Raw genomic sequence first — 25,366 nt, 5'->3', positions numbered from 1 at the left:
AATGTTGTAACACTCGCACAAGCTTTTCACCGATACACCACTGTCCAATTTTTTCAAGAGTTCAACCTTATCTTTAATGGATGATGTGCGGTGTTTTTGCTTCACAGCACGAGGTGCATTTCCTTTACTCACTGGGCCCATAATTGGGGCTAAAAAAGAGCCAATGATATTAATAAGTGCAGGAAAACAAGTAGGAATCGCCTGCCTGTGCTTACAAGAGCACGCCAACACGTGAACGGATCTAGTGCAACCAAAACAATGCACAGCAGATTGGTACGGTGGCCCGGGTAATTTGAAATGACAGTTGCGTGGAAAATTTGAAATCAGTGCCGGATTATCGAAGGAACCGGATTACAGGTAGTCGGATTAGTGAAGGTCAACCGTACCATTATTCTGCAATCTCTCCCAGATTCTGTTCAGAAACATAGAAAATAGGTGCAGGAATAGGCCATTCGGCCCTTTATGCCTGCACTGCCACTCAGTATGATCATGGCTGATCATCCAACTCAGAACCCTGTACCAGCCTTCCCTCCATACCCCCGATCCCTTTAGACTCACTCTATTTTCAATGTCTACTTTCACTGCCTGGTGTTTGTCCACACTCTATCACCTGCTATTCAGCTACCAATCTTGTGGAAATATCACAGAGAATATTGTTAGAAACAATACTTGCAATTTTACCTGTTTATAACACAATGTAATTGTTTGTGAAGTGGTTGTTTTGTCTTGATGATTTACAGATCTGTGCAGTTCTCATTGCATTGAATAGCATGTACAATATTGCTCTGTTTATGTTTGGGTGTAGGATCCTTGGGGTGGACGAGTTTCTGTCTGAGTATGTTTGTAACATCAACAGAGCAATATTTTTAATGCTATCCAATGCAATAAGAACTACACAGATCTGTGTATCAGCGAGATAAAACAACCACTTCACAAATGGATGGCCCAACATATTTGGGGTAACACCTCAGGTCAAGACTCAGCTCTATATCTACACCTATAGGACAAAGGACACTCCTCTTATGATAACAATGTGCACATTTTGGACAGGAAGGACAGGTGGTTTGAAAAAGAGATTAAAGAAGCCATCTTTGTCAAATTGAAAAATCCACACCTGAACAGAGGGGGTGGGGTACAACACCACCTATCACCTACTTACAATGCAGTCCTACCATATTTAACCCAGCATTTCCACAACAGTTCACACCTCCATTCATGCAAAAATAAGACTAATGACCCTCTTATTACCTCTATGACTCTTAAGGGCCCTCGTGATTGTTATACCTTTAAACAACTCACAGAGTTTATAAGCCAGAAAACTACCGCCCCCCCCCCCATGGATCAGATCTGAAGAAGCCTCTCGGATGAGTGGCGAAAAGTCTTCTAGACAACATAGCGTGTCCAGTTGCCTTGATTTACTACTGCTTGATGTTTTAATGCTTTTAATGTTTTCCAGCATATAAACTCTGTGAGTTGTTTAAAGGTATGCTGCTACTCCATTATCAACCCGGCTGGTGGCGTAGTGGCATCAGCACCAGACTTCAGGACGAGAGGTCCCGAGTTTGAATCCAGCCAGCCAGGTCCTCTGCACGCTTTCTATCCATGCTGGGTTATGAGCTGGTGATCTCTTTGGAAACTCACCCGGCAGAATGCAATGGCAAACCACTGCTGTAACTTGCCTCGTATGCGATTCCCCATTATGTCAGAGAGGCGTGGAGGGAAATCATCCGCTAACCGGAGAAATTCAGGATGCGACGTACCTTTCCTTTCCTACTCCATTATCATTCTTGCACTGCTCATATATAATATTTACAACAGCAGGATCAAATTTGTCCCCGAGCCTGGTGCTGTGTGTTTTCAAGCTTTTGTATCTTCCACCTAATGGAAGGGTTGGGGACAATGGGGGAGGAGAATTGAATTGAATTGACTTTATTTCTTACATCCTTCACATACATGAGGAGTAAAAATCTTTATGTTACGTCTCCGTCTGAATGTGCAATTTATACTAATTTGTCAATATAGCATAGAAATACAATTATGTCAGTGTGAGTTAATCAGTCTGATGGCCTGATGGAAGAAGCTGTCCCAGAGCCTGTTGGTCCTGGCTTTAACGCTGCGGTACCATTTCCCAGATGGTAGCTGCTGGAACAGTTTGTGGTTGGGGTGACATGGGTCCCCAATGGTCCTTCAGGCCCTTTTTGTGCACTTGTCACTGTAAATGTCCTGAATAGTGGGAAGTTCACATCTAGAGATGCGCTGGGCTGACCGCACCAATCTCTGCAGAATCCTGCAATTAAGGGAAGTACAGTTCCCATACCAGCAAATCTGCAGTTGCTGGAAATCCCATACCAGGCAGTGATGCAGCCAGTCAGAATGCTCTCAATTGTGCCCCTGTAGTAAGGCCTTAGGATCTGGGGACTCGTGCCAAATTTCTTTAACCGTCTGAGGTGAAAGAGGCGCTGTTGTGCTTTTTTCATCACACAGACAGTACTTACACACCATGTGAGTTCTTTGGTGATGTGTCTACCTAGTAACTTAAAGCTGTTCACCCTCTCAACCCCAGATGCATTGATGTCAATATGGGTGTGTCTGTCTCTGTTCCTGCTTTGGTCCACAACCAACTCTCTTGCTTTTGCTTTTGCAACATTGCGGGAGAGGTTGTTTTCTTGACACCACTGTGCCAGGATGATGACTTCTCTGTAGGCCGCCTTGTTATTATTTGAGGTAAGGCCAATCAATGTAATATCATCTGCAAATTTAATTAGCAGATTGGAGCTCTGGGTGGCGACGCGGTCGTGGATGTACAGAGAGTAAAGGAGGGGGCTTAGGACACAGCCCTGGGAGGAAATTATGGTGTTAATGCTGAACTGTAGTCCAAGATCAGCATTCTCACGTAAGCATCCTTCCTCTCCAGGTGTGTAAGGATGGTGTGTAGAACTTAGGCAATTCATCATCTGTCGATTGGTTGTGTCGGTAGGCAAATTGTAGGGAACCAGTGTGGGTGGTAACATGCTGCAGTTGTCGTCCTTGACCAGCCTCTCAAAGCATTTGCTTATTATTGAGCTGAGTGCGACAGGACGCCAGTTGATCAGACATGTTACCTTGAGAATTATCAGGGTACAGGGGTCTTTAGTTATGTTGGCTGCTTTCACAAGGCAGCGGGGAGTTGTACACAGAGTTCATAAAGGTGTTTGTGATGTACTGAGTCATGTCCACAACTCTGATTTCTTGCGGTCTTGAGCAATGCAGTTTCCATATCAAATTGTGATATATCTGTATAGGGTGCTATCTGTGATGAATCTAAAAATTGGTAAGGGACAATGGGGACATGCCAAATTTCCTTAGCCTTCTGAGGAAGCAGAGGCACTGGTATACTTTCTTGGCTATAGTGTCTGGTTCGACCAGAACAAACTACTGGTGATATTTGAAGCTGTCAATACTTCCCACCTCAGCGATATTGATACATATAGGGGCTTGTGTTCTGCCCCGCTTCCGGAAGTCAATGACCAACTCTTCTGTTTTGCCTGCATTAGTAGGATTAGTTAATTATAAGATGTGCTGTGCGTTTACAGTGCCTATAAGAAGTATTTAATCCCTTGGAAGTTTTCATGTTTTATTATTTTACAACTTTGAATCACAATGGATTTAATTTAACTTTTTTGACACTGATCATCAGAATAGACCCTCGTTTCAAAAGTGAAAACAAATTTCTATAAATTGGCCTAAACCTATTACAGTTATTAAACACTAAATGATTGATTGCATAATTACTCACCCCTGTCATGTCAGTATTTAATAGATGCTACTTTGGTAGCAATTACAACCTAGAGTCTGTGTGGATAGGTCTCTTTCGGCTTTGCACATCTGAACACTACAATTTTCCGCATTCTTCTTTACAAAAACTCTGTCAGATTGCAGGGGATTGTGAGTGAATAGACCTTTTCAATTCCAGCCACAGATTCTCAATTGGATCTGACTCTGCCTTGGCCACTCCAGGACATTAACTTTGTTTTTAAGCCATTCCCTTGTGGCTTTGGCTTTATGTTTGGGTCATTGTCTTGTTGCAAAACAAATCTTCTCCCAAGTCGCAATTCTCTTGCAGACTGCATCAGGTTTTCCTCCAGGATTTCCCTGTATTTTGCTGTATTCATTTTACCCTCTACCTTCACAACACTTCCGGGGCCTGCTGCAGTAAAGCATCCCTGCAGCATGATGCAGCCACCACCATGCTTCACAGTAGGGATGGTGTGTTTTTGATGATGTGTAGTGTTTAATCTGATGGCAAAAAAGCTCAATTTTGGTTTCATCAGACTATAGAACCTTCTTCCAGCTAACTTCAGAATCTCCTACTTGCCTACTGGCCAACTCTAGCCGAGATTTCATGTGAGTTCTTTTGAACACTGTGTTTCTCTTTGCTACTCTCCCATAAAGCTGCGACTAGAGAAGCAACTGGGCAGCGGTTTTTGTATGTGCAGTCTCTCCCATCTCAGCCACTGAAGCTTGTAACTCCTCCAGAGTTATCATAGGTCTCTTGGTGGCCTCCCTCACTAGTTCCCTTGTTGCCTGGTCACTCAGTCTTTGAGGACAGCCTGCTCTAGGCAGACTTACAGCTATGCCATATTAAGACCATAAGACATAGGAGCATAAGTAGGCCATTTGGCCTAACGAGTCTGCTCCGCGATTCGATCATGGGCTGATCTAATTCTTCCAGTCGTCCCCACTCCCCTGCCTTCTCCCCATACCCCTTGATGCCCTGGCTAATCAAGAACCTATCTATCTATGCCTTAAATGCACCCAATGACTTGGCCTCCACAGCCGCTCGTGGCAACCAATTCCACAGATTTACCACCCTCTGACTAAAGTAATTTCTCCGCATCGCTGTTCTAAATGCATGTCCTTCAATCCTGAAGTCGTGCTCTCTTGTCCTGGACTTCCCTACCATGAGAAATAACTTTGCCATATCTAATCTGTTCAGGCCTTTTAACATTTGGAATGTTTCTGTGATATCCCCTCTCATTCTCCTGAACTCCAGGGAATGCAGCCCAAGAGATGCCAGATGTTCCTCATACTGTAACCCTTTCATTCCCGGAATCATTCTTGTGAACCTTCTCAGAACCCTCTCCAATGTCAGTATATCCTTTCTAAAATAAGAAGCCCAAAACTGCACACAATACTCACAAGTACTTTATAGAGCCTCAACCTCACATTTCTGCTGTTATATTCTATACCCTAGAAATGAATGCCAACATTGCATTTGCCTTCTTCACCACCGACTCAACCTGGAGGTTAACCTTTAGGGTATCCTGCACAAGGACTCCAAAGTCCCTTTGCATCTCTGCATTTTGAGTTCTCTCTCCATCTAAATAATAGTCTGCCCGTTTATTTCTTCCACCAAAGTGCATGGCCATACACCTTCTAACGCTGTATTTGATTTGCCACTTCTTTGCCCATTCCCCTAAACTATCTAAGTCTCTGCAGGCTCTCTGTTTCCTCAGCACTACCTGCTCCTCCACCTATCTTTGTATCATTGGCAAATTTAGCCACAAATCCATTAATACTGTACTCCAAATCATTGACATACATTGTAAAAAGCAGCTGTCCCAACACCGACCCTGTGGAACTCCACTGGTAACTGGCAGCCAGCCACAAGAGAATCCCTTTATTCCCATTCTCTGTTTTCTGCCAATCAGCATGTTCCACCCATGCTAGTAATTTCCCTGTAATTCCATGGGCTCTTATCCTGCTAAGCAGCCTCATGTGTGGCACCTTGTCAAAGGCCTTCTGAAAATCCAAGTACAGCACGTACACTGCATCTCCTTTGTCCACCCAGCTTGTAATTTCCTCAAAAAATTGCAGTAGGTTAGTCAGGCAGGATTTTCCTTTCAGGAAACCATGCTGGCTTTGGCCTATCTTGTCATGTGCCTCCAGGTACTCCATTACCTCATCCCTAACAATCGATTCCAACAACTTCCCGAACACTTATGTCAGGCTAACAGGTCTATAGTTTCCTTTCTGCTGCCTCCCATCCTTCTTAAATAGCAGAGTAACATTCGCAATTTTCCAGTCATCCGGTACAATGCCAGAATCTATCGATTCTTGAAAGATCATTGCTAATGCCTCTGCAATCTCTCCAGATACTTCCTTCAGAACCCGAGGGTGCATTTCATCAGGTCCAGGAGATTTATCCACCCTCAGACCATTAAGATTCCTGAGCACCTTCTCAGTCATAATTTTCACTGCACATACTTCACTTTCCTGACACTCTTGAATTTCTGGTACTGCAGATGTCTTCCACTGTGAAGACTGATGCAAAATATGCATTCAGTTCCTCTGCCATCTCTGCATCTCTCATTACAATATCTCCAGCGTCATTTTGTATTGGTCCTATATCTACCCTCAACTCTCTTTTACCCTTTATATACTTAAAAAAGCTTCTAGTATCTTCTTTGATGTAAGTTGCCAGCTTCCTTTCATAATTCATTTTTTCCTTCCTAATGATCTTCTTAGTTTCATTTTGCAAGTTTTAAAAAGTTTCCCAATCCTCTATCTTCCCACTAGCTTTGGCTTCCTTGTATGCCCTCTCTTTTGCTTTTACTTTGGCTCTGACTTCATTTTTCCGCTACGGTAGTGTCTGTTTTCCATTCGAAAATTCTTCTTATTTGGAATGTATCTGTCTTGCACTTCCCTCATTTTTCACAGAAACTCCAGCCATTGCTGCTCTGCTGTCCTCCTTCCTGGTGTCCCTTTCCTGTCAACTTTGGCCAGTTCCCTCTCATGCCACTGTAATTTCTTTTATTCCACTGAAATACTGACACATTGAAATTTAGTTTCTCTTTCTCAAATTTCTAAATGAACTCGATCATATTGTGATCACTGTTCCCTGAGGGTTCCTTAACCTTAAGCTCTCTTATCAGCTCTGGATCATTGTACAACACCCAGTACAGCACAGCTGATCCCCTAGTGGGCTCAACAACAAGCTGCTCTAAAAATCCATGCCAAAAAACATTCTCGAAATTCTCTTGAGGTTCAGTACTGGCCTGGTTTTCCCAATCCACTTTCATGTTAAAATCCCCAACTATTATCATGACATTGCCCTTCTGACACACCTTTTCTATCTCCTGCTGTAATTGGTAATCCTCATCCTGGCTGTTGTTTGGAGGTCAGTATACAACTGCCATTAGGGTCCTTTTACCCTCACCATTTCTTAACTCAACCCATAGAGACTCTACGCCTTCCAATCCTATGTCATCCCTTTCTAATGATTTAATATTATTTCTTATACACAGGGCCACACCACCCCCTCTGCCTACTAACCCATCTTAACGATACACCGTTTTCTCTTGGATGTTCAGCTCCCAATGGCAGCCATCCTTTAGCGAAGTTTCAGAGAGGGCCACAATGTCATACTTGCTAATCTGTAGCTGAATTTCAATATTGTCCATTTTATTTCTTATGCTGCGTGCATTAAAATATAACACTTTCAGTCCAGTATTTGTTGCTTTCTGTTGCAAATCATCCCACTAGCTGTGATTATGCCTCATCTCCCGCCTGTCCTGCCTATCATCTCTGTTGCACGCTATCTTTGATTTATTTCTGTTTTCCCCTTCCTTAGCCCTAACAGCTCTATTAAACCTGCATGCTAGAATATTGGACCCCTTTAGGTTCAGGGGTAACCTGTCTTTTTTGTACAGGTCATACCTCCCCCAGAAGAGGCCCCAATGATCCAGGAACCTGAAGCCCTGCCCCCTACGCTAGTCCCTCAGCCACGCATTAATACGCCTGATGATGCTCTTCTTGCGCTTGTTAGCACATGGGCACAGGCAGCAATCCTGAGATATTCACCCTGGAGGTCCTGGTTTTCAGCCTCCTATCTAACTCCCTGAATTCTCTCTTCAGCACCTCCTTCCTTTTTCTACCTGTGTCAGTGGTACCAACATGTACAAAGACCTCTGGCTGTTCACCCTCTCCCTTCAGAATACTCTACAGAATACTCTTTCCGTTTCTGAAGGATTGACTTAATTGTACTCCAAGGGATATTCAGTGACTTGGAAATGTTCTTGTATCTATCTCCTGACTTGAGCTTTTCAATAACCTTTTCACAGAGTTGCTTGGAGTGTTCTTTTGTCTTCAGGGTGTAGTTTTTGCCAGGGTACTGATTTACCAGCAGTTTGACCTTCCAGATACCTGTGTATATTTACTACAGTCAATTGAAACACCTTGTCTGCACACAGTAATCTCCATTTAACTAATTATGTGACTTCTAAAACTAACTGGCTGCACCAGTGATGATTTGGTGTGTCATATTAAAGGGGGTAAATACTTATGCAATCAATTATTTTGTGTTTTATATTTGTACTTAATTTAGATCGCTTAGTAGAGATTTGTTTTCACTTTGACACAGAAGAACCTTCTTCTGTTTATGTGTCCAAAAAAACAAATTAAATCCACTGTGACTCAATGTTGAAAAACAATAAAACATGAAAACTTCCTGGGGGGAGGGGAATACTTTTTATAGGCACTGTATATAGGCACTTATTAACAGTTAACATGGGCCACATGCCAACAGATGTTCCTCTCTAGCCTGCTCCATAACTGGCACACAGGTAGAATGGCCTGTTATGAGGTGTTTAAAAACGCAAACACGAGGAAATCTGCAGATGCTGGAAATTCAAGCAACACACACAAAATGCTGGTGGAACGCAGCAGGCCAGGCAGCATCTATAGGAAAAAGTACAGTCAATGTTTCGGGTCAAGACCCTTCATCAGGACTAACGGAAAAAAGAGATAGTAAGAGATTTGAAAGTGGGAAGGGGAGGGGGACACCCCAAATGATAGCAGAAGACAGGAGGGGGAGGGATGGAGCCAAGAGCTGGATAGTTAATTGGCAAAAGGGATACAAGGCTGGAGAAGGGGGAGTATCATGTGATGGAAGGCCTTGGAAGAAAGAAAGGGGGAAGGGAGCACCAGAGAAAGATGGAGAACTGGCAAGGAGTTACTGTGAGAGGGAAAGAGAGAGAAAAATAAATAAATAAATAAATTGGGGGTGGGGTAAGAAGGGGAGGAGGGGCATTAACGGAAGTTAGAGAAATCAATGTTCATGCCATCAGGTTGGAGGCTACCCAGACTGAATATAAGGTGTTGTTCCTCCAACCTGAGTGTGGTTTCAACTTTACAGTATAGAGGAGACCATGGATTGACATATCCGAATGGGAATGGGACGTGCAATTAAAATATGTGGCCACTGGGAGATCCTGCTTCCTCTGGCGGACAGAGCGTAGGTGTTCAGCGAAGCCTTCCGTCTCATGATACTCCCCCTTCTCCAGCTTTGTATCTCTTTTGCCAATCAACTTCCCTCCTGTCTCCTCCTATCATTTCGAGTCTCCCCCTCCTCCTCTCAAATCTCTTTTTTCTGTTAGTCCTGATGCATTTTGTGTGTGTTGTTATAAGGTGTGTCCAGAATTGAAAGTGAAGGGGAAGAGAATGGAAAATCTCACCCAAGTGCCATCGGCAGAAAATCTCACGCAAGCGCTGTTGGCAAAAACATGGTGCAAGCGCTCTCCAGTAATCTTTAAGCTATGAAGCTGCCAAATCATACCAAATAACACGTAAAAATACACAGCCTATATAAAGTAGAAATAATGTATGTACAGTGTAGTATCACTTACTGGAATTGGTTCAGCGCCGAGCACACTGATGATGGTGTGTTAGACTGAGTCATCGCAGGTCGGGTGGTGCACTGGCCCCACCCTCCAGGCCACCGACAGATACCGAACTGCGAAGAATGCAGGGGTACAGCGGTAGCCGGGAAGCATCCAGCACATCTTTAAGAAAAAAGCCGAAATAAACATGCTAATTAATTATGTGTCGGGCAGCACCTAATTAATTAGCATGTTTATTTCGGCTTTTTTCTTAAAGATGTGCTGTGTGCCTCCCAGCTACCACTGCATTCTCCACGAATCGCGGGGTGGTGGGACACTGGGGTGTCATCTCGTCGTCTGTTTCCACTAAAGCAGGCAGCTCATCTTCTCCTATGACTGCCTGCCTCGATGTCGAAGGTCGAGGTTCATCGTCTGCTGTGGCTGATGTGGAAGGCTTGCTTGACTGCTGAGCCTCGCTCATTTTTAGATCATACAGTTCTTTGTAAGGACTCAAACCATCCTGCAAATATCCCCTAAACCTATGTACCCTTTCAAAATTAAAGTCGTACTTTATCATTGCAGCGAAAATCTCACGCAGTTGCTTCACGTTCAGTTCCTGGACGACTTCACTTTCGGTCCATTCGCTACTGTATTCAGTTTCAATTGTTATCCTTTCCTCTTCCAATTGTATCAGCTCTTCATCTATCAGTTCTTGGTCATGGGATGCCAAAACCTCTTCAACATCATGTTCGTCAGCTTCCACAAGCCAAACTCACTTAGTCCTTACTTCGTTCACCACGATCGAAACGCTTAATTATTTAGTTTTACGCAAAGTGTAACACCCTTAGGAGCTCTTTCAGGCTTTTCCAATACCTTAGAACTCATCTTGCAAACGGCTGCTCACAGGCATGTGGTTAAGCAATGCGGCGAGAATGCCGTTCCGAATCCGGGCGAGAGCGGCTGCTCGGGGCGTGTGCTGCCTTTTATCGGCGCTGATTTTTTCGCACGCTGCTTTTTTTCCGTAACAGTAAAAACAGCTTCTGAAAGCGAAAACAGGGTACTAATGTAGGTCTTTCGTAACAGTGAGGTTTTGTAAAGCGAACGTTCGAAAAGGGGGGTCACCTGTACCTCCACTGTTTCCCCTTTAAGGTCAATTTATACTTCTGTGTCAAATCTATGCCATAGCCTGACACACACCTCCCCAAAAATGTAACTACGAGTCACGGCGACGCAGACTGCAACAACTGTGATTGGTCCGCTTGGTAGCATCGCATTTCCTCCTAGGCTGCAATAGCTTGCCATTGGGCGACCGAAGGGCAGGGAAGGAACTCTGGCTGCAATGCTTTCCATAAAGCTTTACAGACCTCCGAAATTATGGAGGACCCTGTGCTTGACGACAGTTTGTAGCTAGCTGCTACAGCCTGTTGACTTCCACCTGAAGCTAAAACTCGAATGGTGATTGCCAGTCTCTGAGTATACTGTGCGTATACTGATGCAAAATAAATGGTTGGAGACGATGAACCAAATTGTCAAATCTACCTGCCGCCATCCGAAAATATTTGAAATGCATTTCCTCATCCATGTCTCTCAGTGGCCGGACAAGCACAGAAAATTCACCCTCCTTTAGTTTCAGTCGCCATTGTTTGAAGTTTGAGTTTCAACACGAAGGAACTCAACACAGTGGCATAGAAAGTCCACCGCCAACTAGCGTTTTGGCGGTGAATTGCAGAGTGACGCGGACACTCTCAATGCACAAGTATAAATGCTCACAACGGCGTAGTCCACTTGTGTAGGCTACGGTGTAGGCTACTACACAGAAGGATAAATCAGCCTTAAGTCCTCTGTTCCAAGAAAAACAAACTCATTCTCTCCTCATAACTAAGGCTCTCCATTTCTGATGAATCTCGATTGCATGCTGATACAATCAGAAAAGCAATCCTTTATGACTAAAGCAGTCTGGATCCAACTTACCTTAAAACACATATGTGGTACTTTGTAAATGGCCCGAGTAAAGTCCATTCAGACTAAATCAATCACAGTACCCTCATCAATACATTTTTTTACCTCTGAAAAATTCACTCAAATTCCTCGGGTTACCTTATTTGACTATCTGATTAAGCCCTCCCTTTCCAATATCTCAGAATTTTCTCCAATAATTTCCCTACCACTCAGTTTTGACACACAGACACCTGGCTTATTCCTACTACTCTTCTTGAATAAAGATACTATACCCGCTATACTTTAGTTATCTGGTCCCTCATTATGGCTTGCTATCTGTGGCTTAGGTATCAAGCCACAGCAATGTCTTCCTTGCCTCCTGTACGGCTTAGTTTCCATCTCATTAAGTCCACTAATGCATCTAACTCATCCTGCTTAATGGGAACTGATTTGAGAATTCTGTCTTCACCCTTCCTGAATTCTAACTACAATATTTTTCTTAATACAGACAAGAAGAATTTATTTAAGACTTTACCCACATTCTCTGTTTCTATGCGCAGCATCAAGATCAGGTTCAATATCACTGGCATATGTTGTGAAACCTGTTGTTCTGTGGCAGCAGTACAATACAAAAAAAAGCTTTCAATTACAAAAAAATATAGACACACATACATACACACACACATATATGTATAGATATAGATGTATAGAATTAAATTGAACAAATATTGCAAAAAGAGAGCAAAAAAAATGTCAGATAGTATATATGGCTTCATTGTTCATTCAGAAATAAGAAAGCAAAGCTGTTCCTAAAACACTGAGTGTGTGTCTTCAGGCACCTCCTTGATGGTAGTGATAGGGGTCCTTAACGATGGACGCCTTTTTGAGGCATTGCATTTTAAAGAAGTCCTCGATGCTGGGGAGGCTCTTGCCCATGATGGGGCCGGCTGAGTTTGCAACTTCCTGCAGCTTTTTCCAATCTGTGCAGTGGCCTCTCCATATTTTACAGTTAGAATGCTGTCCCCAATACATCTATAGAAATTTGCTAGTCTTTGGAAACTCCTAATGAAATATAACCACTTATTTGTAAGTGCATCAGTATGCTGGACTCAGAATAGATCTTGGAGATGTTGACACCCAGAAACTTGAAACTGTTCACCCTTTCCACAGATGATCCTTCAATGACTAGTCCATGTTCCTTCGACTTACCCTTCCTGAAGTCCACAGTCAGTTCCTTGGTCTTACTGATGATGAGTGCAACATTGTTGCAACACCACTCAACCAGCTGACATACCTCACCTCCTTGCCACCATTTGAATTTATTCCAACAATAGTTGTGCCTTGGCAAATTTATAGATGCTGTTTGAGCTGTGCCCAGCCACACAGTTGTGGGTGTGGTGAGAGTAGAGCAGTGGGCTAAGCATACATCCTTGACGTGCACAGATATTGGTCCTCAATGAGGAGGAGATGTTGTTTCCAATCTGCACTGGTAGGGGAGTCTAGGACAAGAGGGCACAACTTCAGGATTGAAGGACATGCATTTAGAACAGAGATGCAGAGAAATTACTTTAGTCAGAGGGTGGTAAATTTGTGGAATTTGTTGCCACAAGCAGCTGTGAAGGCTTAGTCATTGGGTGCATTTAAGGCAGAGATAGATAGGTTCTTGATTAGCCAGGGCATCAAAGGGTATGGGGAGAAAGCATGGGGAGTGGGGATGACTGAAAGAATTGGATCAGCCCAAGATTGAATGGCAGAGCTGACTCGCTGGGCCGAATGGCCTACTTTTGCTCCTATATCTTATGGTCTCCCAATGAGGAAGTCAAGTATCTGATTGCTGAGGCAGGTGCAGAGGCCCAAGGTTTGGAGCTTGTTGATTAGTACCAAGGGTATGATGATGTTGAACACTAAGCTATAATCAATAAACAGCAGCCTGATGTAGGTATTGCTATTGTTAAGGTGGTCCAAGGCCAAGAGGAGAGCCAGCGAGATTGCATCACTGTAGACCTATTGTGGCGAGGGCAAACTGCAGTGGATCCAGGTCCTTGCTTAGGCAGGACTTGATTCTGGCTATGGCCAACCTCTCAATGCACTTCATTACAGTAGATGTGAGTGCACCTCAGCAATAGTCATTGAGGCAGCTCACTCTGCTCTTTGTGGACCTTGAACGTTACCACCAGTTGGTTGGCACCAATTTTCAGTGCCCTACCAGGTACACCATCAGGGCCTTGGCAAGGTTTACCTTCTTAAAAGATGTTCAGCGACACCAGATGCTGCAGGGATTTGTTCAGGTGTAGTTTTATTCTCCTTTTCAAGGCATTAAGCTTGTCTGAGAGTGAGGCGTCATAGCCATTCATGATGTTCGGTTTCACCTTATAGAAAGTGAGGGCCTGCAACACTCACCAGAGCTGATGTGCATCTGATTCTATCTCTAACTTAATTTAGAATTGTTTTTTCACTCTTGAAGTAGCCTTCCATAGGTCATAGCTGGACTTCTTGTATAGTTTGGGATTATCACTCTTGAATGCTACAGATCTAGCCCTCAGCAGACTGCAAATCTGGATCACCCACAGATTTTGGTTTGGGTATATCCAGTATGTTCTCAAAGGTACACACTACTCCACATGGGTCTTGATGAAGTCAATGACAGACAGCTGTGGCATACAGATTCAAGGATAAATCCCTGAATATTGTCCAGTCCACCAATTCAAAGCAGTCCTGCAAGTGCTCTTCTACCTCCCTTGACCATACCTTCATGGTCCTCACCACTGGTGCTGCGTTCTTCACTCTCTGCCTATAAACTGGAAGTAGAAGTACAGATTGTCTTTTTAGTCTGTAATGGGTCTTCTCTTTCCCTGGTTACTTTCTTATTTTCAGTATACAGTAGATTCCAATTCATTGGGACACATTGGGACCATAACATTTTGAACCAATTAAGCAACTGCCCCAATTAGCAGACCTTTCATGGAAATAGTTGAATAGTTGTGTTTTTGACTGTAAATGAACAAAACCAGCACTGACATCAGATAATGTACTGCTGTCACACAATGCTTTTAACAATTGCCTTCTCCAAGTCTCCATTTTCATAAAGACATTCAAGATAAGACCATAAGATATAAGAGCAGAATTAGGCTATTTGGCCCATCAAGTCTTCGCTGCCACTTTTTCATCGGTGATCCAATCTTCCTCTCAGCCCCAAACCCCTGCCTTCTCACTGTATCACTTCATGCCCTGACCAAACAAGAATCTATCAACTTCTGCCTTAAATATGCATAAAGACTTAGCAACCACAACCGCCAGTGACAAAGAGTTCTACAGATTCACCACTCTCTGACTAAAGAAATTCCTCCTCATCTCCATTCTAAAAGGACACCCCTCTATTCTGAGGCTGTGTCCTCTGGTCTTAGACTCTTCTATCAAAGAAAACATCCTCTCCGCATCCATTCTATCAAGCCCTTTCATCATTTGGTAGGTTTCAATGAGGTCACTCCTCATTCTTCTGAATTCTAGAGAATACAAGCCCGGAGCCATCAAATGCTCTTCATATGACAAGCCATTCAATCCTGGAATCATTTTCCATGAACCTCCTTTGAACTCTCTCTAGTTTCAATGCATTCTTTTAAAGATGAGAGGCCCAAAACTACTCACAGTACTCCAAGTGAGGCACCACCAGTGTCTTATAAAGCGTCAACATTACATCCTCAACTATTAACATCCTCAACATTACATCCTTGACTATTCTAGTCCTCTTGAAATGAATGCTAACATCGCATTTGCTTTCCTCACCACAGATTCAACCTGCAAATTAACCTTTAGGGAATTCTGCCAAGTTCCTTTGTGTCTCAGTTTTTGTATTTTCCCTCCATTTAGAAAATAGTGAACCAAAGTGCATGGCCATACACTTCCCGACACTGTATCCCATCTGCCATTTCTTTGCCCATTCTTCTAATCTGTCTAAGCCCTTCTGTAGCCTGTCTGCTTCTTCAAAATTACCTGCCCTTCCACCTATCTTCATATGCTGTGCAAACTTTGCAACAAAGCCATCAATTCCATCATCCAAATCATTGACATATAACATATCAAGATCAGTCCCAACAGACTCCTGCAGAACGTCATTAGTCACAAGCAGCCAGGCTCCCTTTATTCCCACTCTTTGCCTCTTGCAAATCAGCCTCTGCTTTGTCCATGCTAAAATCTTTCCTGTAATACAATGGGTTCGTAGCTTGTTAAGCAGCCTCATGTGTTGCAACTTGTCAAAGGCCCTCTGAATATCCAAGTACACATCATTAACCGATTCTACTTTGTCTATCCCGATCGTTATTTCTTCAAAGAATTCCGACAGGTTTGTCAGGCAAGATTGTCCCTTGAGGAAACCGTGCTGACTACAGCCTATTTTATCATGTTCCTCCATCCTTCATCCTTAATAATTGACTCCAACATCTACTCAGACACTGAAGTCAGACTAAATGGCCTATAGTTTTGTTTCCTTCTGCCTCCCTCCCTTCTTGAAGAGCGGAGTGACATTTGCAATTTTCCAGTCCTCTGGAACCATTCCAGAATCCAGTGATTCTTGAAAGATTATTACTAATGCCTCCACAATCTCTTCAGCCACCTCTTTCAGAACCCTAGGATGTACTCTATCTGGTCCAGGTGACTCGTCTAAGCCTCTCTCTAATAATGGTAACTTCACACACTTCATGCCCTGAGATCTGGAACTTCCACCATACTGCTAGTAACGTTCACTGTGAAGACTGATGCAAAATACTTAAATACGTTCGTACACCATTTCCTTTCCCCCCATTACTACCTCTCCAGCACCATTTTCCAGTGGTCCGATATCCACTTTCACCTCTCTTTTGCACTTGTGTATCTGAAGAAACTTTTGGTATCCTCTTTAATATTACTGGCTAGCTTACTTTCGTATTCCATCTTTACCTTAATGACTATTTTAGTTGCCTTCTGTTCGTTTTCAAGGCTTCCCGATTCTCTGACTTGCCTCTAATTTTTGTTTTATTATATGCCTTCTCTTTGACTTTTATGTTGGCCTTCACTTCTCTTGTTAGCCATAGTTGTGTCATCTTGCCATTAGAATACTTCTTTGGGATATGCAGTATACAGTGGTGCTAGGAAGTTTGTGAACCCTGTAGGTTTTTGTCTATTTCTGCATTAATATGACCTAATATGTGATCAGATCTTCACTTACGTCTTAAAACCAGATAAAGAGAATCCAATAAAATAAATAATACAAAAACATTATACTTGTTCATTTATTTATCTATTGTGAAAAATGATCCACTGTTACATGTATTTGTTGGAAAATGTATGTGAACTGGTGTGACCCCCTTGTACAGCAATAACTTCAACCAAATGTTTCCAGTAACTGTTGATCAATCCTGCACATCAGCTTGGAGAACCTTTAGGCCATTCCTCCTTAAAAAAAAACTGCTTCAACTCTGGGATGTTGGTAGGCTTCCTTGCATGAACTGCTTGCTTCGTGTCCTTCCACAACATTTGTATAAGATTAAGGTCAGGACTCTGACACGGTCATTCCAAAACACGAATTTTCTTCTTTTTAAACCATTTTGTTGATTTACTGTTGTCTTTCTGATCATTGTCTTGTTGCATTATCCAACTTCTATTAAGCTTCAGGCAATGGACTGCTACACTGACATTCTTCTGTAAAACGTCATGATACAAATTTTGAGTCCCAAAACGATTGCAAGCTGTCTAGGGCCTGAGGCAGCAAAGCAGTCCCAAACCATGATGCCTCTTTCACCATGCTTCGCAGTTGGGATGAGTTGGGATTGGGTGTTGGTGTGCTGTGCCCTTTTTCCTCCAAACATAGCAATGTGCATTTCTGCAAAAAAGTTCAACTTTTGTCTCATCTATCTGCAGAACATTGTTCCAGAAACATAGTAGAACATCCAGGTGGCCCTTTGCAAATTTGAGACATGCAGCAATGTTTTTTTTGGAGAGCAGTGGTTTCCTCCGTGATGTCTTTCCATGAACACCATTCTTCTTCAGTGTTTTTCTTATAGTGGACACGTAAACAGAGAGTTTAGCAAGTTCTAGAGGTTTCTGCAGGTCCTTTGCCGTTACTCTTGGGTTCTTTTTCACCACTTTCAGCATTGTACATTGTGTTCTTGGTGTGATCTTCCTCCATTTGTAGTCAATTTTTACTCTGAACTGATGAACACTCAGGTCTTTAGAAATGCGTTTGTGGCCTTTTCCAGCTTCATGCATCTCTACAATTCTTCTAATGTCCTCTGAAATATGTGTTGATTGAAGCATAGTGCACATAAACAGATCTTTCTTGAGAAGAGTAGGTTCTGTCAGCACCCCCAGGTACTGGAAGGCCTTCACTACATCCACATCCTCACCATCAATAGTAAGAGGGAGCAGGACAGCCTTAGTCTCCCTAAAGTCCATCAGCATAAAATCCTCCACCAAGGCTCTGTATTCATTCTCTTGTCCTCTCTTTATTCTGAGTCATAAGATGACATGACTTGGTGTTATATCTGAAGTCCGAGGTATACAGGGTAAACAGGAAGGGAACCAATACAGTCCTGTGCTCATAGCTATGCCTGACACACAGTTCTGAAGCCACACAAACTGTGTTCTGCCAGTCAGGTAGTCCATTATCCAGGATACAATGGAAGTGCCAACCTGCACGGAACACAGGAGCTTTTTCCCAGCAGTGAGGGTTGTATGATATTGAAGGCACTCAAGAAATCAAAAATCATGATCCTCAAAGGGCTGCCCTGCTTATCCAAATGGGAGTAGGCTCTGTTCAGCAGGTAGATGACAGCATCATCAACTCCATTGTTCTCTGGTAGGCAAACTGCAGGGTATCAATGTCTGATCTGACCGAGGATCAGAGGTGAGTCAGGGCCACTGGACGGTAGTCATTGAAGATTTTGCATTGCCCCTTCTTAGGTCGTGGGACCACAAATGATATTTTCCACACGGTCGGGACCCTTTCGAGACTGAGACTCAGATTGAAAATGTGCTGGAGAACGCCACAGCTGCTCAGCACACTCCTTCAGGATCTTTGGGCTCACACCACCTAGTCCAAATGCTTTGCAGTGTCTTGAGTTTCCCAGAGCCCTTTTCATCTGCTTCTCCTTCCAAAATTTCAGGGTGGCTTCTATCATATTATGACCAAGGGTTTTTTTGGGGGTTGTCCAGGGAGGGGTAGCACCTCTGGTGGCAGGTTTGTTGTGTTCCACCCAGGGGCAGCTTGTCCACCCACTTGCCACCCAGTTCTCACCTGTGGCTCCAAGCAACTATTTGCATGTAACAGTGGCCACACTCTAGTACGCCGCTTTGACAGGCGGGCTGGACCAGGTGAGGGTAGCCGGGAACCTCCCACCCCAGTGAGATAGGGATATGCCTATCCCAGCATGTGAAGCTAGTTCCAATGGACTGGCAGATGAGATCAACTACAAGATCCAATGGCATGAAGAGCGAAGACACAGAAGGCGTCATGGCCATGCACTGCAGCCGAGGAAGTCTCCAGTAGTGATGGTTTTTTGTACCACTGGACCAAGATTTTTGAGGCCGAAAGAGTGGAACCATCCCACTGCAATGGCTTTTTCACTATAAAAATCCTCCCACACTGGTTACATCATCATCAGTAACAACAGGTAACCAATACAAGGGTTCTTTTACCTTCAGCTCTCTAATATAAATGATAGGATGCCGAATTGACTATAGCACCTCCTATTTTTATCAACCCTTGTTGCTAAGTTTAAACTTTTGTGATTGAGAAAAATAACTATATGTTGTGAACAACTGTTGCAGAATGTGGTTTGGATACAATGAGGAATGGTTGAGCTGGTGCCCACGTTAATTAAACATTTGAGGAACTATACATCTTCTTGATCTCAGACAGTGTGGTGATTCAAAGTCATTCCCTCAAATAAGATAAAGAAGAAGAGGGAGTTGTATGACATGTATAGGAAACGGAGTAAATAAGGTGCTTGAGGAGTATGAGAAGTGCACGAAAATACTTAAGAAAGAAATCAGGAGGGCTAAAAGAAGACATGAGGTTGCCTTGGCAGTCAAAGTGAAGGATAAGAGCAAAAGGATTGTAAGGGATAAAATTGGTCCTCTTGAAGATCAGAGTGGTCGGCTTTGTGCGGAACCAAAGGAAATGGAGGAGATCTTAAATAGGTTTTTTTGCATCTGTGTTTACTAAGGAAACTGGCATGAAGTCTATGGAATTAAGGGAAACAAGGAGTGAGATCATGGAAACTGTACAGATCGAAAAGGAGGAGGTCCTTGCTGTCTTGAGGATAAATCCCCAGGACCTGACAGGGTGTTCCCTCGGACCTTGAAGGAGACTAGTGTTGAAATTGCAAAAATGGCTGAAATATTTAAAATGTCGCTGTCTACAGGTGAGGTGCCGGAGGATTAGAGAGTGGCTCATGTTGTTCCGTTGTTTAAAAAAGGATCGAAAAGTAATCCGGGAAATTATAGGCCAGTAAATTTAACGTCGGTAGTAGGTAAGTTATTGGAGGGAGTACTAAGAGACAGAATCTACAAGCATTTGGATAGACTGGGACTTATTAGGGAGAGTCAACTTGGCTTTGTGCGTGGTAGGTCATGTTTGACCAATCTATTGGAGTTTTTCGAGGAGGTTACCAGGAAAGTGGATGAAGGGAAGGCAGTGGATATTGTCTACATGGACTTCAGTAAGGCCTTTGATAAGGTCCCGCATGGGAGGTTAGTTAGGAAAATTCAGTCGCTAGGTATACATGGAGAGGTGGTAAATTGGATTAGACATTGGCTCAATGGAAGAAGCCAGAGAGTGGTGGTAGAGAATTGCTCCTCTGAGTGGAGGCCTGTGACTAGTGGTGTGCCACAGGGATCAGTGCTGGGTCCATTGTTATTTGTCATCTGTATCAATGATCTGGATGATAATGTGGTAAATTGGATCAGCAAGTTTGCTGATGATACAAAGATTGGAGGTGTAGTAGACAGTGAGGAAGGTTTTCAGAGCCTGCAGAGGGACTTGGACCAGCTGGAAAATTGGGCTAAAAAATGGCAGATGGAGATTAATACTGACAAGTGTGAGGTATTGCATGTTGGAAGGACAAACCAACGTAGAACATACAGGGTTAATGGTAAGGCACTGAGGAGTGCAGTGGAACAGAGGGATCTGGGAATACAGATACAAAATTCCCTAAAAGTGGCGTCACAGGTAGATAGGGTCGTAAAGAGAGCTTTTGGTACATTGGCCTTTATTAATCAAAGTATTGAGTATAAGAACTGGAATGTCATGATGAGGTTGTATAAGGCATTGGTGAGGCCGAATCTGGAGTATTGTGTTCAGTTTTGGTCACCAAATTACAGGAAGGATATAAATAAGTTTGAAAGAGTGCAGAGAAGGTTTACAAGGATGTTGCCGGGACTTGAGAAACTCAGTTACAGAGAAAGGTTGAATAGGTTGGGACTTTATTCCCTGGAGCGGAGAAGAATGAGGGGAGATTTGATAGAGGTATATAAAATTATGATGGGTATAGATAGAGTGAATGCAAGCAGGCTTTTTCCACTGAGGCAAGGGGAGAAAAAAACCAGAGGACATGGGTTAAGGGTGAGGGGGGAAAAGTTTAAAGGGAACATTAAGGGGGGCTTCTTCACACAGAGAGTGGTGGGAGTATGGAATGAGCTGCCAGACGAGGTGGTAAATGCGGGTTCTTTTTTAACATTTAAGAATAAATTGGACAGATACATGGATGGGAGGTGTATGGAGGGATATGGTCCGTGTGCAGGTTAGTGGGACTAGGCAGAAAATGGTTCGGCACAGCCAAGAAGGGCCAAAAGGCCTGTTTCTGTGCTGTAGTTTCTATGGTTTTCTAAGAGTTCACCTTCTAGAATTTGAGCTTTAATTCAAATTTTTATCTGGATATATTTATACTGTAGGTGCATGATGCCATAAAAACAACAATGATAGATTTAGTGGGGCAAATGCAGTTCTTGTAATGTTAGACCGGTGTAGAAACTACGATATTAGTTGTTGCATAGTAATTTGATTTAAGACCATAATATATAGGAGTGGAATCAGGCCATTTGGCACATTGAATCTATTCATAGATGACTGTTGTAATATGGATATTAAGTGACTGAACTACATTGTGCATGGTTTTAGCAGTAATTAATATGCCCCAGCAATAGACTTGCTTCATGTGTAGCTGATATAATAATTTGTAATGGGGAAAAACCTGGTGCATGTTATGTGGTTCTTGCATTAGTTGTCAATGAATGTTTAATTCCCAAATTCTATCATGCAAGGCTGTTCACTTCGATCAGCAGCAATGAATCACAATTAACAACAATCCCGCCTATGTTACAGATTAAAAACCCAAGCCCCAAGCATCCTTTGTTTTTGAACAGAAATGACAATTAACTATGTCTTTTATTTTTCAGAGTCTGAAAGAAGGTCTCACGGTGCAAGAGCGGATGAAACTGTTTGAACCCCAGGAATAAGAAGCGAATGCTACATCATTGCCTCAGGCCATAGCTGCACCTTCACAGTAAAGAAACTGCCTCACGTTAACAATAATCCTACAGAGACACATACTTGTTCTTTCCAACTTTGCACTTCAGTCCTGAATGTGAACACCTAATATATTCAAGTTCATAAGCCTAACCTTGAAGTTGCACTTAGTGTGGTGTTGAATAGTAAAGGCTCTTAAGTAACCTAATTTTTTTTTTTAGTGGCTTTGTCTATTAGGGAAGTACTTCCTGTACTATTCTCTATACAGAATGAACCTGGTGTTACTGTTTTGAACCAGGTAGAAGACAGGTGGTCAAATAAACATTAGGTTCAGGCTAAATCAACAGAGCTTTTCTAACTTTCTCAGGTGATTTTTTTTCTCATTCACTTGCCAATAGACCATCCAGATCAAAGCCATGGGATAACTAGCTAAGTGATGAGGCAGATGGACATAGAACTCAAAAAATGCTTTTTTTTTTGTATAATGGTGTTGGGCAAAGGATCAGTTCCAGTTATAAACTATTTCTCTTGGATCGCACCACAACGTTCTCACTATAAATGGATGTACACAAAGATGACCTTTCAACTCCCAACATTTCAGGTTAGCTGTACATGGAAGTAAAGCACTGAATGAAAAGAGCAAAGACTAAAACAGGAGATGGTGCTAATAAATAGGGAAGCTCGAGAGGGTCCAGTTGTGCTTCATATAGCTTAATAAATATGTCTCTGAGTTAACATTTTGGGGATTTGTTTTTAATTCATTCACAGTATGTTGCCTATATTTTTTGTTGCTTCCTAATTGGCTCTGAAGTTTATCAGCTACTGCCTTGATTGCTGCAATCTATGTTGTTAAGGAATTCCCAGAGTTTTAGGTACAGAATTTTTGTGATTCTGACCCCACCCCCAAAAAAAAGTATTTTCAAGTCAGCACATTGTGCTAGTAAAGGTATCTTGAATTAGCAGTGTTTGCATGTTCCTATGTCCTGGATTTTCTCAAGGACAATGATAGTGCTAAATTAACTAACTAAATTCATTCCATTACATTTCAACAAATTCTTGATGAAATGCCACCAAATGACAGACAACGGTTACAGATGTTTTGGATAAAAATAATCATGGAATGGTACAATTGTTATTCATCTATGCTAAAATTCTATCAAGTCCCTAATAATATCCCATAGCAATGTCTGGAGCTGAGATTTCCCAACAACTGCAATTGATTTCCTTTGTATCCAGTATAACTGTCCAGTGAAGTAATTTTACCAGTTCTTAAATGATTTAAATGTTAAATTTCTTTAGAATTTTTGGAGTTATCCTAATCTGGTGGGTGCATTTTAATCTGCCAGTATGGCACTGCAATGTAAATCTTTATTCATTTGAAAATGGAAAATTCATTGTATTGAAGGACAATCAGCATTTTCTCAAACCCAATATAGCTAAATTGATGAGAAAAATGAGGTGAAATGGAACAACTGTTGAGAAACATTCTACATCTGTACTGTGCTTGATGGACTGGTAGGAGCTTAACATATGATCTGTGAGTTTCCTGATGCAGGAATGCTTGACACCAGTGAGTCCCAAATTAAAAGCAGTAGATCGAGGAAAACTTGAACATTGTCTGGGGCTGGGATGCTTAATTTTTTTTTACAACTGCATTTGTTTTATCTCCAAATTAAAAATAATTAATATTAAAACTTGATGATTTGAGATAATTTCTTCAGATCAAATTCTGAAGCATTCAGCTCTTTAATAACTGAACATGAGGCATAAACCACTGACCTATCACTAAGCTTGCACTGCAGTAGCTGAGAAAGAAACTAGTGAAACATACACTGCATTCATTCCTGATATTGTAACTTGACTTACATATTTTAAACTATTATAGAAAATGCTGCACATACTATGTTGTGCTTGTGACTTATTTATGGAAGCACTGCATTTCAATGTTCAGGTGTACTTTCTGCCCAGACACCACTGATCTGTTGATATTTCCTTGTGGTCTGTGGCAGTGAACTTTGAAGGGCCACAGTCATAAATTGTATTTGTAGTGAGTGATAAATAAATGCACATTGTGTTTCTTTACTTGTGGTGGTTTTTCTACATGAGAGGCAGAGTTGAGGACTGCTATAACTTTTATTTCCAAGATATAAAAGCATTGAACACTAAGTTCACGAGGTAATACAATTTATAGAGTATTATCCTGTAATTTGTAATTGGTAACTTGTTTATATTTGCTGATTAACTATAATATAAGAGCACAAAATAGGGAAAACCAAGCTTGTACTGTTACTTCATATTTAGTGTTTGATCTGGATCTTATATAATCGCTAAGTTTCTTCTAAACAGTCACCAATCTAATTGATAGAAGAGTTATGGAGCACTACAGTACTGAAACAGGCCCTCCCACCCATCTCAACCATGCCAATTATTCTGCTTAGTCCCATCAACCTCGACAATAGTCTGCTGTTTCTTTGTCCCCCATTACTACCTCTCCATTAGTCATCAGCAGTCCAATATCTACTGTCGCCTCTCTTTTATTTTTTAATGCATTTGAAAAAGCTATTCAAAGTTCGAAATACATTATACAACCTTGAGATTCATCTTCTTATAGGCAGCCACAAAACAAAGAAACTCAAAAGAACCCATTTACAAAAAATACCAAACACCCACCATCCTGACCTTTTCATTCCGGCCCATTGCTTAAATTACCATAGAAACCATAGAAACTACAGCACAGGAACAGGCCTTTTGGCCCTTCTTGGCTGTGCTGAACCATTTTCTGCCTAGTCCCACTAACCTGCACACGGACCATATCCCTCCATACACCTCCCATCCATGTATCTGTCCAATTTATTCTTAAATGTTAGAAAAGAAACCGCATTTACCACCGCGTCTGACAGCTCATTCCATACTCCCACCACTCTCTGTGTGAAGAAGCCCCCCCAATGTTCCCTTTAAACTTTTCCCTCTTCACCCTTAACCCATGTCCTCTGGTTTTTTTCTCCCCTTGCCTCAGTGGAAAAAGCCTGCTTGCATTCACTCTATCTATACCCATCATAATTTTATATTCCTCTATCAAATCTCCCCTCATTCTTCTACGCTCCAGGGAATTGTACAGACATTGAGTCATTCCTCACTCCTGGACAGCTCTGGGGCCAGGATCCCACCTTCACAATTCCACCCACGCCTGAACTCTCCAATTCAGCCTAGCGTTTGTCAATCAGGCATTGGAACTTCCCTTACTCCTGCCTCCACCACCTCCTGCCAATTCCATTCACTTAGTCTTGCCTCT

At 42.4% G+C, this 25,366-nt stretch overlaps 1 protein-coding gene across 7 annotated transcripts in view; it reads left to right on the top strand.

The window, feature by feature from the left end:
* LOC134351833 (myosin phosphatase Rho-interacting protein-like) overlaps positions 1–24,306 on the top strand; it is a 313,354-nt gene extending 289,048 nt beyond the window's left edge. Inside the window, exon 25 of one of the 7 annotated variants that reach the window (XM_063058603.1) lies at positions 22,005–24,306. Coding sequence is in view for 5 of the 7 variants with exons in the window: in XM_063058602.1 (XP_062914672.1) it covers positions 22,005–22,064 (60 nt within the window). In the remaining 2 variants the exon portion in view is untranslated. The remainder of the gene's footprint in view (positions 1–22,004) is intronic. The other 6 variants (XM_063058608.1, XM_063058602.1, XM_063058605.1 and 3 more) reach the window with 6 other exon arrangements.
* The last annotated feature ends 1,060 nt before the right edge of the window (positions 24,307–25,366 follow it).

This window comes from Mobula hypostoma, chromosome 9, assembly GCF_963921235.1.
Source record: "Mobula hypostoma chromosome 9, sMobHyp1.1, whole genome shotgun sequence".
In the NCBI taxonomy this organism is placed as follows: Eukaryota; Metazoa; Chordata; class Chondrichthyes; order Myliobatiformes; family Myliobatidae; genus Mobula; species Mobula hypostoma.
The sequence above is the reverse complement of the archived record's forward strand: the minus strand, read 5'-3'. Positions and strand labels throughout refer to the sequence as shown.